General features: G+C 45.7%; 1 protein-coding gene across 1 annotated transcript in view; it reads right to left on the bottom strand.

Moving 5' to 3' along the window:
- Window positions 1-17,596, bottom strand: part of snd1 (staphylococcal nuclease and tudor domain containing 1) — a 135,161-nt gene that overhangs the window by 44,530 nt on the left and 73,035 nt on the right. Inside the window, exon 18 of the mRNA XM_053861858.1 lies at window positions 13,458-13,646. Within this exon, the coding sequence (XP_053717833.1) occupies window positions 13,458-13,646 (189 nt within the window). The remainder of the gene's footprint in view (window positions 1-13,457; window positions 13,647-17,596) is intronic.

Genomic DNA, 17,596 nt, shown 5'->3' with positions numbered 1-17,596 from the left:
ACATGTGGAGAAGTTTGGACAGATGGTTAGGAGGAGAGACTCAGAGGGACATGTGGAGAAGTTTGGACAGATGGTTAGGAGGAGAGACTCAGAGGGACATGTGGAGAAGTTTGGACAGATAGTTAGGAGGAGAGACTCAGAGGGACATGTGGAGAAGTTTGGACAGATGGTTAGGAGGAGAGACTCAGAGGGACATGTGGAGAAGTTTGGACAGATAGTTAGGAGGAGAGACTCGGAGGGACATGTGGAGAAGTTTGGACAGATGGTTAGGAGGAGAGACTCAGAGGGACATGTGGAGAAGTTTGGACAGATGGTTAGGAGGAGAGACTCAGAGGGACATGTGGAGAGGAGAGCGTCTTCTACATGATGACACATGACTGCAGAATTATTAATCCAGCATCCAATAGGATTCATGAATGAATTCATTTTTTCCGCTTCAATTTCATGGTAATGTTGGAGATGGAGGTACCATCATAAAGAAGGTGGGGAAGACCACAATTGAGCTTTATGGATGTGTGCGGGCCGATTCTCCGTGGCGACCCCAACAAAGAAGAATGAGTGTTAAACAGAAGTGAATATCAACAATATTGCAGAGAATTCAACAGTTGAGAGAGAACCAGGTTTGGACATCAGCACTAAAGCATTATTAAAAAAGCCCAGGGTCTCTGACAGCCGTCCCTGATGGCCTCAACAGGTACGCGGTCAGCAGCCGAGCACAGATGGTGACTCAGCCTTCAGGATTGGATTCCTCAAATGACATCCATATGATCTTGTTTTTCTTTCTGACTACTTGCTTACGGAAGCCGCTGTGCAGATTAAACGGTCAGATTGAAAGGTTTTCCTGAATTTGCATAATTCTTCAAGTGGCACAACGAGGTGGCGGCTTCCATCAGTCAAAGCCAACCAACTCGGGAGCTGGAAAGCATTGCCGGGACAGAGGTCTGAGTCTCTCAGATGTGGTTACTTAGCAGATCAATTACGCATTAAAACTGCACAGGTGGTGTGGGACAGGGGGGTTTTGTAGGTGACTGGAGGTAGGCGAGCAGCTGGGGAATTCAGGACGGGAGCGCAGGCGATGGGGAGCGGGGAAGAAGAGAAAACGATACTCTGCCTTCATATCACAGCCAACAGATGTTCCGCCTTCAAAAAGGTAGCAGGCAGTCGGTGAGGCTGCTCAGGCCCGTCTTACTTCCTAATATGACAGTGCCGAGCGCACACACACACACATGCACGGAGACAGACATGATAGCTGTGGAGGAGCCCGGGGCGATCGGGAGAGCAACTTGTAACATTTTTTTTTTTAGTTTATTTAAAACGAACTGTTTAGCAAGCATCAGCCTCAAGCTATAACTGGCTACGTGAGAGTGATTAGTTGCTGTGCGCCTTGGTCCACTGGGAACCAGCACCGGGCTATAAAGACCAGATGACTGAGAACAAGCCACAGCACTTGCACACAATGCTAATACGCCAGGTTCCCTGGAGGCAGACACTTCAACAACCTCATGCAGAGATTTTCACAGGGAGCTTTCTATCAACACTTTTTAAAAGGTGAAGGTACCAAGGACGAATCCATAGGAGCAAAACAATACACACTAAATGGAAGGCATGTGGCGGCAACCATTACGGCACGTGAAACGGCCAGATATGGAAATAAATTGAAGGTTAAGTAAATGATTTCAGCGTGTGAAAGATTCCATTCCATGAAACAACATGTTTAAAAAGCAGTCTTTCAAACTACACTTGTTTTAAAGCATGAAGTGGACAGGACATTGAATATTAAGTTATTTAAAAATCCATACATGGACATTTATCTTTCTCAACAATTACATTTATGTCTGTATTTCATTTTGAAGCAGAGACGTCGATGGCAACGCATGATTGGTGACCATAGGCCAAACGTTCCAATAGCTTTGTGAAAGGCAGCCTTTCAGGATCAAATCCCACTGTTGAGACATTTTACTCAGCATCACATTTCAGCGAAGATACGAGCCAAACTGGAGCAAATTCAGCTGCAAACCCTTGGTTTCCCATCTTTTGGTTTGGAGCTCCAAAGCATGAGTGCAGCAGATGGCTTTGGGAGTGGATGCTACCAGGAGCAACCCACCAGTGACATGGCTTCTGATGGCCTTGGTAGATCACAAGTGAACCTACCACCACCATGAGAATCAGCAGACTTTTCCCACAGCAAGTCCGCCTCGTCCTCTCAGGCAGTTTGGATCACCTGACCAAGTCACACCCGTCTCATTGGTCCTCCACCTCTTTGCTGGCGTCTCTCACCAAGAGACTGCTGTTACCATGAAAATGAAGGTGAAGAGGTGATGTCATAAATCACCAGTCATTAATCCCATTGGAAGGTGTATTAATAATTCTGCACTCGGGAGGCATTCAACTGAAGACACGGAAGAGGAAAACAGGGCCAGGCAGGGATTAGCGTCATGGCAGCGGCGTCGCATCACAGCAAGAGGCAGCGAGGTTTAATACTGATGAAGTGATAACTGAACACCAGACAAACAAATGGAGGAGGAAGGATCATAAGACAAGCGAACTGAGTTGAGTCGGCCTGTAAATCCATCTCTTCGTTCACACATGGTATTAATTCACACTGGTGAGTTCTACACACCTGAGACAAAGGTGGTCAGAGGAGGACAGACAGGGTCATGTGTTCAAACTGGCTGAGGAAGAGGATTCACCGATTCTGACATTGGAGTCTACAGAAGAGAAGGATCATTTTCATAACTGTGGACTCGCTCTGATCGCGGGGACGCAGAAGAGGGCCGAAGAGAAGAGTGGAAGAATGACAACCATCATCAAGTACAGGCACCTGCCATCGATGATGAGCGTGAGGTGTGAAATGTACGGCACCTCAGAAGAGGAAAAAAATCACATCACTTCTGTGACCTGACAAAAACCTTGTGGGGACAGCAAAGTTCAGTGGAGTAGCACAGCGCAGTGTCGGGGAAAAAAGACAAGTGAGGTAACATTTGAGGTGATGGCCACTGAATGAAGTAGGCACAAAAATGAACAGACAAACAACAAAGCCAACTGGGAGCCAGTGCAGCGACGAGCGCTTGTTTACGTAACCGTCTCACCCCTGGGCATGTGAGAGGAGATGGAAAGAGACATAGTCCCAAAACTGGGAGAGTGGTCCCATTCTCTAGTTTTACTGATGAATGCAAGGGTGGACACAGTAAGTGAACTGACCTAAATAACAAGCAGAATCAGCTTGTACCATATAAAAAGAAGAAAATGCCCCCCCCTTTTTTTTTAAATCTCAATATGAAAAGATGAGGCCAACGCCGACTGCCAAAATGAAGATAAAACAACAAGCTAAATTTGGTTTTAAACGGTTTGGACATGTTACCATCCCAAGTGATTCATCCTCACATTAGAAAAGGATGAGGAATTGTGTCTGAAAGCACAGAAAAGAAAACATTTTGTGTTTGTGAAAGGCTCATATGGTTTGATATGTGAAACAAAAACAATCCAAACCAGAGGCTCAGCGAGGACTGCTTACTCACAGGCTGGAGTCGCTTTTCAAATTCACTTGTTTGGATGAGTGTAAATGATTCAACATTGACCAAAAGAGAAAGGATCTTTTTGGATACACTGGAAAACCTTCAGTGGGTTAAAAACCATGTCAGCAGTTGACGGCGTTATTGGAGAAGGCAACCTCCGAGTATAGTGGGCGACTTCCAGTTACAGCCCAGTGAGTGAAGGAAAAATGAAAAGTGACTGAACCATCTACCTCGGTTACTGCACCATCAGTGGATTATTTACTCTTCATAGACAGTCAAAGCTGTGCAATAATACAGCACCTTCGGTCAGTAGAATTTGGGAGCGAAATAGTTTCACTGATTAAGAACCTCTGTCATATAGAGACTGCCACTCAGACACAGCAGAACTCTGACTGCTCAAAGCTTCCTGAACATGGCTAAAAGCTGTCAGCCACCTTCACTCAGACTAGCCGAGGGCTGATGAAGCCTTATGAAGCATGGTCCACATCTACGGAGCCCACTAGGGGGCACCGTTGGCTTGGAACTACGACTTTGATGAACCAAGCCTAACATTGCTGAATGTTAATGTTCTGATCATTCTCAACCCATTGACAAAAAGACTGCCAGAGCTGTCGTGACAAGGACACATATAGTTAACTTCTCAACTCCCTCACAGATCTGCAGCGGCGAGCCCAGCTGAGAAAGAAAGCTACACATGAACATAACACAACGCAGTGTCCAACTGTTAGCCAGCAACGTGAAGAGATTTAAGGGCGAAAAAGCTCCAGCAGGACACTTTAAAAAGTCAGGTGGATGTCGAGGACACTTTAAAGAAAAACAACAACCCCAGAAGCTTTGTATTCACCTCGCAGGCCACGTGAGGTGAAGGGGAGAATGGTAAACAGAATGCCTAATTTGGACTCAAATTGGAAAAGTGCAGAGAGTCGAGGAAGGACTTAGAGCTGAATGAAAGCTACAACGGGGAGGGGAAAAGGGGGAGACGGGGATAATCGTGTGCAGGTACTGAGGCAAGACCAAAATGTATGAGGGGATAAAACAGTGGTGGAGAGTTTAAGAGGGGAAGAGCAAGAATAATGAGACTTTGAGAGCGCGGACATCAGATGGGCGCAGAAAAATGCATTTAGGAGTAGAATTGGATGCTCAAGTCAGAGGAGTCCGTCAATGAGCAGCGGACTGTGCAAGCAATAAAGAAACCTGATGAGGTGTAAGGAACCACGCCGACTATAAGCTCCTCTCCATTATGACGGCAAGTAGATTATCTAGCTCCAATAGAGGCAGGTTAGGAAATCAAAGCAAAGCAGCGGCGGCAACATATAAGGGCATAAAAAGGCGTGAGAAGTCTGAGATGAATGAAGCGGCACGTGTGCCCTGTAAGGCGGGTGAGTTGGGGAGAGGAAATAAGGTCTGATGCTCATGCCCTTAAACTAAAACAAACAAATTAATAAAGTAGGGCAGGGATTAAAGATCCTAACACGTGAAGAGAGCATTTACATGGTTGCCTCAAGACAGAACATTTTGCATTCTATTAGTGGCATAGGAGATCACAGCAGGCAGAATGAGAGGGGGGGCGCGTCTTAGTGCCGACCCATATTAAACGGAGTCAAGTGCAACTGCAAGCAAGGGGCCCTAAAAATGTCAGCGTCTATGCAAATGTCTGGAACTGGCGCGTGCCTTATTTTTAGAACAAACGTGGACAGCCTACGCTCTTTTCTTTCTCACAGAGATTAAACAAAGACTATCTGAAAAGACACCTGGAGCAGCAGCGGAAGCTCGCAGGCTTAATACCTTTTTCCCTTCACCGTTTCTGTCTGATGACTCCAAAAATATACAAATGTCAATTGTCTGGAGGGTAAAACGTCACTCCTGCTGCCACTCGCAATGGGTGCTGGAGCCAATATATCTGGGCATGGCTGTCGGTACGGATAACCGCCAGACTGTCAGAAGCCCAAAATATTTCAACTTTAATTGCCCATTCTTTACATGGCTTTTGTGTCCCTTCAAACAATGCCTGTAATAACCAAAATGATCTGACGATGTGTCACATCAGTTCATACATTCACTCGGCAGCTCCACTGACTGTATGGGTACATGAGTGTAAAGGGAGAGCAGCAGCAGGCGACTGTAAACCAAGCAGACGCGTCTTCTCCCTGCATCCTGAGAGTAACAAATGAGGAATTATATATATAATCCAGTGGCCCATCTCCAGTGTCCTTCACACTCCCATTCACCAGCAAAGAAAGAGAAAAAATGGGGCAGAAAAGGAGAGGGGGCCGGGGGGTGGAAATGCCCCAAGATATATGAGGCAGAAGGCACCAGGAAGGCAGAAAAATAGGTCCACCTGGGGGATGTGTTTTCCGTTGCGGGTGGCAGGCTAAGCATGTGTTAATCAGCCTATAATGCGACACACTATGTCATATCGCATTAAGCTCTCTGCCAGTGTTTCACCTTCCCTCACTTTTGTCTGCCTCCTCCCTCACCCTCCCCACCAAAGTCGGCGAGCGGCGTACAGTGAGAGACAGCAGGAAGTGCTTGAGTTATTTCTGCACTGGTGAACCAGAGGCATTCACAAACCTGCCCCCCCAAGGACCTTTGTTAAGAGCAGATAAGCCCATTGCATGCCTGCAATATCGAAGCCATTCAGATGCAGAGGAACACGCTCAGGACAGTACACGCCAATTAACATGCAAACAAATGCACTTGGATGCAAACACACAGCCGAGACTGTCATTAGAGTCAAGTATGACACAAGCGGCAGGCTCTTCTGATTTATGTCCACGTCACTCACGAGAGATGGTGTTCTTCTTCAGTCTGACTTCATGCCCTTGTATGCAATATTCAAAGTTACCGAGCTCCTCACCCAGGCGCCATGTCCAAGGGGAAAAAATAAGTCGTTGAAGTGGGACAACCTTATTTTTAAAGCGCCTCTCTCAAGCGCTTTTTGTTGCTAGGAGACACAAACCCTCTTACTGCTTCAGTAACGCCTGAGCAGACCTTAATGACTACCCAGCGTGGAAGTTGTTCGGAGTGAGTGACGACAAGTGGTTACAGAGAAGCTTGAAGGATGTAATGAATCGATATTTTGGTGAAGTGGTTCACCCTTTCAGTTAACATTTAGGAACATTGTGTCGCTGTAGAACTGTTAAAAATGTGCTCTGGAGTGGTCTTGTCTTTCCTGGTAGGACTAGTTGCACTTTCCCTGCCAGCACATTTAAGTTTAGAACCATGTGAAATATTTCCAATAAATACTGTTAAGTGAGCACAAGTGCAATGAGCTAATGATTTTAGCAGGTGTGACCTGTATCTGATCTTTAAATGCAACCCTGGCCACTTGGCTGTGTGGTCCTAAATCCGATATGTGTCCGATCGCCGACTTCAGTCTGAACGAGCAGGTCACATTCAAACGAGTCGTCATAAGAAATTATGAATCAAGCAATGAATGACTCCCACCACTCTCAGCTACTCACCCCCGTTTCTCTGTCTGGACGTTGCTGCCGTTCACCCCCAACATGCGTGACCAAAAACCTGCCTCCTTTCCATCACAATCTCTTCAAACAAATGTTGGGGCTACCGTAGGGAAGCAACTATAAAATCGCCAGCTACGCTCCAACACCAGCATCCGTCTTTAGAAACACTGAAAACGCTCACTGCGTCATCGTGTCCTCCAATGGTCCTGTGGGACACTTTCGGGACACTTTAAGTTCACACTGGAGACAGCATGACTGGAAATGTCAACGACTGAGCATTTAGCCCTACGGTCTGAACGTAGCCTTAAACTCATTAAAAACATGTAAGAAAAAAAGACAAAATAAAATCACTTCCTGACTCATTTTCTAACTCAATAACACTTGCCGTACATAGCACTGCAAGCCTCCTAGTCTTCTGTAGTCAATGCAGCAAATGTCTACATCCACTCCACACGCGCACGTCATATAAAATAGGACGGCTCTAATTTTCTATTATAATCATTAAAATGTTGTCACAGGGCGTGATTGTTAGCCATTGCACTCTTATGCCAGATAGACACTTGACTAGGGCAGCAGCCACAACTAGCCGACGACAATCCACCGTTATATAAGTGGCAGGCGCATCAATGTGTTAACAAGTTGTGGAGTCATCGCTGTCGCTTCCACGACACAGGCATCTTAGCATGATCCACAGTACAAACAGAACCATCATGACCCACAAGGTCGAGTTTCACGATGGACACATCCAAGACGTGAGCACTAAAGATGTTGAGAATATTGAACACTATACACACTTCCTTTTTTACTTACTGACTTGACAACGCTAGGGGATTGAAGGCAGTTGGTGACAAACTCACTTCAAAATAGTAAGTACCACTGCTTAGCAGCTGCGCTCGAGCATCTGGTCGGCTGAGGCTATACGTAGTGATTTGCTGTCCATAGGTGGAAATTTCAAGATAAAATAGACTGGGGAGGCGTTACGATCATTTGAAATGTGAAATCCCAAGAAAAATCTTTTTTTTTTTTTAATCAGAGTGGTGGGACACTTGTCTTGGAATCATGACATCAGAGAAGGGCTCTGACAGTTCTAACCCACGTGTGTCTCCCCCCCCTGCGTCCTGTATGACCTGTGTGAGAGAATGTTGCAGTTTGCATCTTCATTTGTCTGGTCAGACTCCACTATTCAATCATCCACAACTCTTCCTCAAAGAACAATATCGATCAAAAATGGATGGCTTGCGATGTAGATTCAGTGGAGCATAAGTGTGGCCGACAGACTGCTGAATTAGCATCTGGGATGAGAGGCAGCGAGAGAGGTCATGGTGCATGGAGCATACACATCAGTGGGCCCACTAATCGCTTCCTGTGTCCTTCTGCCTCTCCGCCTCGGGGCACCCAGCGCTCCAACTTGCAGTTGACAGTGCTGGCCTGGCGGGGGGTTGTCCTCAGAGAGCATGTGGATGTGTCTGTCTGCACCACTGGTCTGCACATGCTGCAAGTGCGTTTGAGTAAGCAAGAAAGGGACAGTGCGAGTATGGTGTAGGCACATTTGGCACCTCCCTCCATCTGCAAGCAAGGTTGTGTACGTGGTGCATTGAAAATCTGATTATGTAATCTCATATGGGAAAAAAGGCCTCCGTCAGCGACTTGCTTTTTGTGTGGCAGACAGTGCATTTTATGCACAAGTATTGAGAGGCAGCCTGAATGGAAATGCAGGAGCAGAGCAAACAAACAGGAAGGAAATGGAGGGAAGATGGCAAAGATTCTATACATATGGATTTGAAGACAATAAAGAGGCGCAGGCTGTGGAATGTAGCGCACACTCCATTCTGTCAGCACTTCCGAAGATGCCTGGCCCGACATGGGTCACCTCTCTCATTGTGGCCAGCCTGCAGGCAATGATGTCCCCTTGCTTTGATGTCGCTGTCCTCTCACACCGCCTGCAACCTTCATCTTACTTGTGCAGCAAACGTATCTCGCTGCAGTTTCCAGGAACCAAGAGGGAATCTGAGCAGTGGTGGGAAGAGGGGGAGAAAAAAAAAATCCCACCAACACAGGGCTCATTCCCAGCAGTAACCATTCCACCCAAAAATATATTTTTATTCAGCTTCTCTGTCACTTGACGATGGCTCCTAATATTTATAATAATCTGATGAAGAGGAAAAGGTTTTTGTCTGCAAAAACATAAGAAAACTCATTCACACGCCCACATCCTGGTTTCAGGATTCAAGAGGTTCGGGGCACACCAACGCCGGATTTGTGTATGTTTCATTCTGAAAATGGATGTGAAACATAGAATCCTTGGTTGGTGGAACGGTTTGAAAAGAGAGCTTTACAAGCCAGAGTAAAATCCATAGGCATTTAAAGGCCCTGATTTTATACCAGCCCGTTCTCTGCGTAATTAAATATTGCAGAGGCATTTAATGTCCAACTCGGCGCCATAGTTTTAATTTATCCACCTCGTGAGCAGGCTGGATTTATTCAAGGCATTCTAACGGTCTTGGATTTGCCTCTCACAACACCACATTGTCCATTAGCAAGTGGACACCCAGAGAAGGGAATGACAGGGTGGAGTGGGATGGGAAATTGAAAAGGGGGACATGATTGACCTGTCAGCCGGCTGCTTTTACATTGAAAATAATCAATAGTGAATAATGAGATATGGATGAGCAGGCTGCAAAGACTTCACAAGCACTTGGCTTTTCATCACAAGATACAGTCACGCCGCTCCTGGAAACAGAGAGGGCATCGTTTACGGGAGTGAAAACTTGTTTGAGGACAATAGATAAGACGGATGGAGATGACATCCATTTGCATGTCCCTCGCTTTAATGGAAGGACCATTCAGTTGGCGTTACTCAGAGCTAACCACAGCTCTCCAGCCTGACCAAGCAGCACCAGCGACCGACGCACCGGGAAAAAATCAAGTTCTCAACTCCTACATTCATGAACAATCTGCATTTCACCCCCATTAAGACGTGATGGATTGATGGAAATATTTCCTCATGACAAAAATATCTTGAATGCAGATCATCATCTGCTCCTTCTCTTTTTCCTCTGGTAAACTTCTGAACTGAACTCCTGAGAAACGGTCTCCAAATGAACTTCACCCCAACAGAAGAAACACACCCGTCATCTTTAGGAGACAATGATTCTGAACAAACAGCAGCTTAGTGTCGCTACATTGCTTTTTTTCCAGGACAGTCCTCCACCTTTAAAGACTGCACTGTAGTGTGAGACACTTAAAGCATCAACAAAGACGCTGCTAATTAAAACCTAACCTAACACAACGCGCTCCAAAGACACCAGGAAACACTGGTGCATTCAAACCGATACACTCGCAGCTATAATTAACCTTGTATGCTAAGCTCGTTCTGAGACTCAATCACCGCATGAAATATGGCTGACAAAGATACAAACAACACAGAGATGCAGCAGACCACAAGCAGAAAGGTTGTATAGTGTGTTACACGAGAAAACAGCAGTGGAATTCAGGTCAGGCGGGTCAATATACAGTATACACGGACGGTTGGCCTGAATGAAACCTCAGCTGACCATGAAACCACATGCTTCCTCCCGCTGGTTTCTGGGTGACTTTGGGGTGCTCACTGTGTCGCACAGAGTCTGGGTGAGCAGAAATGATTTGGGTCCATTTTGGTCACCTACGGTCATCAATTGTAGATTTGAGGCGATGGGTTGTGCAGACCACATTGCATCATCATCTCTTCACCATGATTGATAGTGAAGAGATGAAATTTATATTTCTAGCGGTGCAGGTGAGATCAGCGTGTGGCGTCTGTATCCGAGCCAAATAACCATATAGTAGATAAAGGATGTATACTCCTGATTCATTGGATGAAGGGATTCATTCATTCAGTTTAGAGGTCGACCGATACATTGGTTTGGCCGATATATATATCGCGATCGGCCTCCATGATATCAGTCCCTGCCTATATTAGTCCAATCGCGGCCCTGTGTTAAGAATATAGCCCGCTGCTCATTCGTGCCGTTGCTTATGTAACAGGGTTGTGATCTCCACTATAAATAATATATTTTTTTGTTATTTTTAATGTCGATTTGTTGGGGAGTTTGGTTGGGATTCTTGCGTGGTCGGTGCACGCGCTGTCCTGACGTGGGGACGTACGACTTGCCAGCTCAGGAAGGAGGACTGATTAGCCAGAGACACGGCGTAGTTGAATGTTAAAATCATCAAGAAACGACTAGGAGTGGAATCATTGCACAACGCTAACCAGTGCTACCGCTACACTTGGGCTCACATTCCGTTTTAATACGTTTAATCGCAAGAGATGTCATCTTTAAAAAGTGGTAATTATTCTGAAGGCGTGGCGGCTCTCCTTTAAGCCTTGGCAATGTGCCACGATCATTGACATTTAGGAAAATCAAGAGGCTAGCATTGAGAAGTCAATCTCACTCCCATCTGCAGCCATCCTCATTCTGCTCCGTCAGGTATCTGGACGTTGAGAAGGTTTCTTCTGGCATATTTCCGTTAAAAAACACCAACACCACCGTATGCACAGCCAAGATGTGAGCTGTGCTTTCGGCTTCCCCTTCGTTCACGTGTGATAGCACGAGATTTCTGGCTAGAAGAACGAGCTTATTGATCAGAATCTTTATGTGTGAGATTATCGTGCGCACCACAGACATGACGATCAACGCCAGATTCTCCATCTACATGAGTGGGGTCTCTGACAGATTAAAAAAGAAAACTCATAAGATTTAGAAAAGCCTGTGTGTGCCTGCCTTCAGAGGATGTCGATCGAGAAGACGGAATTGCTGAGCCTCTGAAACGCTCCTCCAAAACCCCCTTGGAAAGCTTCATTTTGAACCAAATGTCTGCGTCCCATCGGTCTCATTTGAGCAGAAACTCATTCACTTAAGTCATTACACCTAAGCAGTTCTGGTCCAGGACATTATTGCAGGAGCAGCATCAATATGTTGTCCTGGGCCCCTGCTAGACTGCCGCTTCCCTGTAATGAGAAAACGTGTGAGAACACACCCCCTGTGCTTCATTATGACATCCGTGTTTCCTTTAAGGGAGGCCTGACGCAGCATAACCACAGCTGTCTTCCACACCCCCAACCGCAGGGACATTAAAGATAGGGCAATGAGACACCAGGAAGAAGGAGGAGGGGGGGGCAGGAAGAGATGCAATCTCCTCCACCTAGCCTCAGCCTACACAGGACCAGGCTGCGCTTCAAATGAAAGAACAGAGGGGGGAAGAAAGTGCAACGCTCTCCAGTTTTCACAGGGGAGTCCCCTGAGGTTAATTAGAACACACAGTCCCAGCTCACCTGCAGTGAAGATGCATACGATGCAGCCACACATGCAGGAACCTGGTGTCACGTGGAGACCAGATCCACGGACAGACATTGGTCTGTGGTGACTGGACACTATCACCAGCAGCCGAGGATAAGCACACACCACATCACTTGTTCCCTCTGGCGTGGCTCACATTAGCCAATAGGCCTGGTTGGAGATGGCCTCTTGAAAATATTGAATTTGCCGTAAACCGTTGCTTTTCATTGTAGAGATAAAGTGATGGAGGAAAGAAAAACCACTGGTTTCCTGGGAAATTGGTTTCAAATTGTGACCATAAAGGTGTTTGATCACATAAACAGGTATTTGGCGAAACATTCCTGCTTATGGTGTCGTGTCTGAAACCCTCTTGATTCTGAGATATGATCCGGAAGATGACTAATTCCTCCCTGCCATAAATTTGAGATGGAATTGGCTCCAACATTTTAATGAGGACAATCAAGCACGTCAAACAACGGCTGTCCATTTGTCAGAAACGGAACCAGCCATCAGCCATACAGAGCGATCTGGAAGTGACTATAAGCACGACAGATTTAATGGACAATACATCACTTTTTTATTGCCAGAAGAAGCAATCTCGTCTTCTAAAACAGCTGAAAGTTGCAAGGCAGAAGCAGGGCAGGATGAGAGGAAGGAGGATTAGAGTTGGAGAGATAGCAGGAGCAAGAGGAGGGTGACAGCTTGCTGGTTACTTCCTGCATCAAGAAGGCTGACTGGTGGAGCCATAATGAAAATACTGGGCCAGATCAGGATCAATGTGACAAATGGCGCCATCCATCAAAGCTCTCCCGTCGAGGATAGGAGGCTTTGGTGAGAACAGATTTCTTTCCAAAGTAGCTTTCTATTCCAGGTCGTTTTGTGCAACAGTTTGGTGGGAAGGAACCATCATCGCCTTGAACAGATGAAGGCTGACCTCACACACCATTTCAGAGTGGGGGCTCGGGTACGGAGGATGATTGAGTGGTGGAATTCGACATCCCATTTGTGTCGCACATTTCACTTGATAAAACTGTGTGCGCTGCGTGGCTTAGGATTACAGTAGCGTGAACCGGTAGATATATTCGCAGTGCCATCATCCAGGTTTCCACAATTGTACTCATGTGTGAAAGCACTTCCATGCACGTCTTGTTCCACTGACTCACCTTCTCTTTCCTCTGCCTACAAGCCTCCTCTGCTGACACCAAGGTTTTGTAGTAGCTGCTGCGCTCAGCCGTGAAGTGAACCTTGGATAGGGCGTTTTCGACCAGGGCCAGAGACAGATTCACGCCCTCGATGTGCAGCCAGCCAATAAAGTTTCCTGCTTTGTCCATGCTTTCCACTTCCACTTCCACCTGGATGAGGAAAGATAAAAACCTTGTTAGGCCCGAATGAAAACGCAAAATGAATTCAAATAATTTTGTACGGGGAAATGAAATTCTTCCTTCTAAAGTTTCATTTATCGTAACGTGAATGTATCGTGTGAATATTGACGATACCAAAATCACCCACGAATAAAGGTTTGGGACACACCATGCAGTCTGTGAGCCCATGTCAACAAATATTCATTAAGTGGTTGACTTTGATACCGTCAATGTTGAAACTTGACATATGGAATCAGTCAATAATAAAATTGTTAGGTTTTTTTGGAAGCAATAAAAAAAGCCATTTTAAAAAATTAAAAATCATGCTTGAGGTTGTGTCAAAATGAATGGGTGTCTGAAAACATGCATGTGCCCCAGCCATACATACAGGAGGGACACCATCCATGTTGTGGGGTAGATGGTCATCATTTACTTGGCCATCCGTGCAGTCAAGTAAAACAAATACAGACAAAATAAAATAAGCATAAAATACAAATCACTTAAATTCCATGACATCAACAATTTCAAGAGCTGTTTATGTTAAAAAGGGGCAAAATGACAATGATGGGTCATGAGTCTTTGTTATATGCGGACAGTGAAGCTGAAACTCCTCCCACAGAAAGGTTAATAGTTTTAGGCACAGGGTGAAAAAAGGATGGGAGGGGAAAAAAAGTACATCAAGCAGAGCCCAGATGGCTCCCAGAGGAGTCCTCCTCCCAGCCAAAATGGCTCCGGTTGGAGCACAAATGGGCTCTGGTAATCTCATAAATGCTGGGACTCTCTGCACATGAGGAACAACTATGAAACCACTACGATGTGCATGTGGACAAAGCATCAGCCATGTGCCGTTGGCCTTTGGATGCTCCGCTAAGATCATTCACAGTGTTTCTTATTCATGAAAGAATATGGTTTCCAATGCCAATGGCACATAGATGGAACCACTCCAGAATGGGGATCACCTGCTGGTTACTGATCAGTAATTACGCTGGGGTTTAGATGAAACTTCCAGTGAGCAGTGTAAAACGCAGTCAGGCTTAACAAGACACTAAGCACTAGCAGCACTTAATTATGATTAATACCTAGCTAATACACATGCAAATAAGTGGTTTATTTATGGTAATGTATGTTCCCTAATATAAAGCCTAACCACATAAATCACAGAGACATGAAGGTGCTTACTACCACTACTATGGCGGCGTCACGAGGGGGAAAGGGAAGCACCCCATCGCCTGACAACCCACACTCCCTCATTTTTTTATCCAGCTCAGTGCGCTGGTAAATACATCCTAAATTAAGCATGACAATGTGTATTGGGGAGTGTGGTAATGGGCATGCCAGCAGGAGAAAAAGAAAAGAGAACATGACTTGAGTTGCAGAACGAAAAATGGGAAAGTAGGTGAATGAAGTCCTACAGCTATAGTAGATGCTCGACAACCAGACACTGCATGTGGGAAGAGAAAGTGCATTGTGTTCAGTCGCTGAGGTCGAAACCTGAGGTGAACCGCAGAGTTGAGGACAGCCAGTCTGGGACGGCTGGGTTGCTCCGCAGTGCTGTTGTGAGTAATGTGGGTGGCACTGTACTCTCAGGCCGCTCAAAGTGAATGAAGGCGACAGAAGCTCGTCCGTCTGACAGCAGGAGACCCGTTCCATTTCAAGTAGGACAGTCATCAGTCAGTAATGACATGATCACCAGCCGAGTCCACTCCTCACATGGAGTTGAACGGCCACTTGTGATCATGAAGATGCTTGGCATATCAAGAGCCAAGATGAAGTCGGGGCGGGTGCGCCTGCATGCATGGCTGCCCATCAGAAGTGCTGAGAAGATCAAGAAAGTGGCCATGAAGAGAGATATGCTCTGGCAGCATCGCTCTCTCGAGTCAGAGATATTGACTCTAAAGATGTGGCTGCTGCCCTGGACAGAGTTCCTGACTTCTACGGTCAGTTGCTGGAACAGATAGAGCGCAGGCAGACATGCAGCGAAAACAAGACACACGGCATCTGCTCAAACCAGCGGAATAACAGAGCCAATCTGCACAACATCTGAAGTGAAGAGTGCTTCTGCCACTGTTCCACTGACAGACTGAAAAATCCTGCAAAAAAACTGCAATTCACACAAATGGCTGCGACATGATTAGCTTAACGCCCTGGTTCGTTTCACAAATTAACTACAAGAGCAGATAATGGTGCTGAGCAACATGTACCTAGTTACAATTGATAGGTTTTTGCTATTTGTATTTCACTTTTTAAGAGTATGCTGCAATGAAAATGGCATCATCGGCAACACACTTCAATATATGGGACAAAGAAACCCATAGTTTCAATGCAGCACAGTCGTTGGGCACATTATCATAATGTATGTTTACTCAACACAGTGGGATTAGTTGGGCAGATAATCTGATCAAACTGGCCTGCACTGTTGTGACGCCCGACATCTGTCCAATTATCAGATGGCAGGTTTATACACACACACACTCCCAGCAAAGCTGGTGGGAGCACAAGGAGCTACACATGTAAAAGCACCATTTAAACACTAAATCTATACACACTGAGCGTTTCCAACGTAACATTCGGATGTTGTTTGAGAGTTGTTAGATGGAGTCTGGGTAGCTTTGGGGCTTTTCAGGTTGCAGTAAGACGCAGCATTTGAGAGACAGTGACGGCAGAACTAAAGCGGAGACATGGTCCTCTGATATTCCAGCAGAATGTGCCATTCATCAACGGAACACCCGGAGAAGATTGCAGGAGTGATGTGCACAGGAGCAGAAAGCCTGAGAGCACTGGGGCACGGAGATCAGAACAGCTGCAAGTACTGCGTCTCCAGCTCCAGAGAGAGATACAAAACGGCAAGAAAGGGGAACGGGTCCTAATCAGCAGCAGCTTCACTTGAATTCCAACTTTTCAAAAACACTTATCATCATTCATGGATATAACACAAAGAGCTGGATTGTACTTCGTCTTGGTGTGGATTGAAAGAAGAAAATGGGTCAGTACAGCAGGTCAGGTCTGCTGCTTCAAACTAGTCTGCCATGAAAATTCCATTTAGAGACCCACCCAGTCCCCCAAAGTCCAGAACCTAGCAACATGGACACAGCTCACAGTGTGATCAAATGTTCGGTAGCAGATGAAATTTCATGAACAGCAGCAGCAAGGCCACATCTCTTTAGTCAATGTTCCTAACAATGTCCTTGCAGCTCTGATGGGTAAAACACACGAGCTTGGCGGAGGTCAGGGTAAGGTGTAACACTGACGAACAGGGGAGTGCTGAAAAAACCCACTCACATAAGAATTGAGATTCTCATTAGTTCCGATTCAGAATGAGTTTAACATATCCCAAAAATGATCAGCTGGCTGTCGGCCATTTTGTCCCGTCCTGGAAGCAGGCACGAAAAATACCAAACCAAAGATGGCTAATTTGACTCCAAGAAACAAACATGTCTAACACCTTCATGAGGTAAAGATATTTACTCATGAGGTAAAGACATGATTTATTATATTCATTATAAGACATGATTTATGTACTTATTTATGGACATATAGTTTTTGTATTTTGGAAACGGGAGGCCTCAGACGGAAATTTTGTTGCCATAATGTGGTGATATGTTTTAGTGCAATGACAATAAAGAAAGTCTAAGTCTAGATGAGTGATCGATGCAGGTAGACGGTGGCAAACACACGTCACCTTTAAAGAAGTGAGCTCAGGTGAGACAATAGTAAACAAATCAATTAAGCTAACAGCGATTGATCACTTAACGCTATAGATCACACAGAGAAAATGCATTTTGGCGCTAATGGGGCTTGTAATGAAAACACTGGAGAGAAGGGAACAGCTGTTCCAGTTAGAGATGAAAAAAGGAAGAGGGAGGTTAACTGATGACTCATGAAGACTGAGACAGAGAAAAGGAAATAACATTGTGATGTCATCAATAAAGCTCCCAGCCTGT

Source organism: Synchiropus splendidus, chromosome 4 (assembly GCF_027744825.2).
Source record: "Synchiropus splendidus isolate RoL2022-P1 chromosome 4, RoL_Sspl_1.0, whole genome shotgun sequence".
Lineage (NCBI taxonomy): Eukaryota > Metazoa > Chordata > Actinopteri > Syngnathiformes > Callionymidae > Synchiropus > Synchiropus splendidus.
The sequence above is the reverse complement of the archived record's forward strand: the minus strand, read 5'-3'. Positions and strand labels throughout refer to the sequence as shown.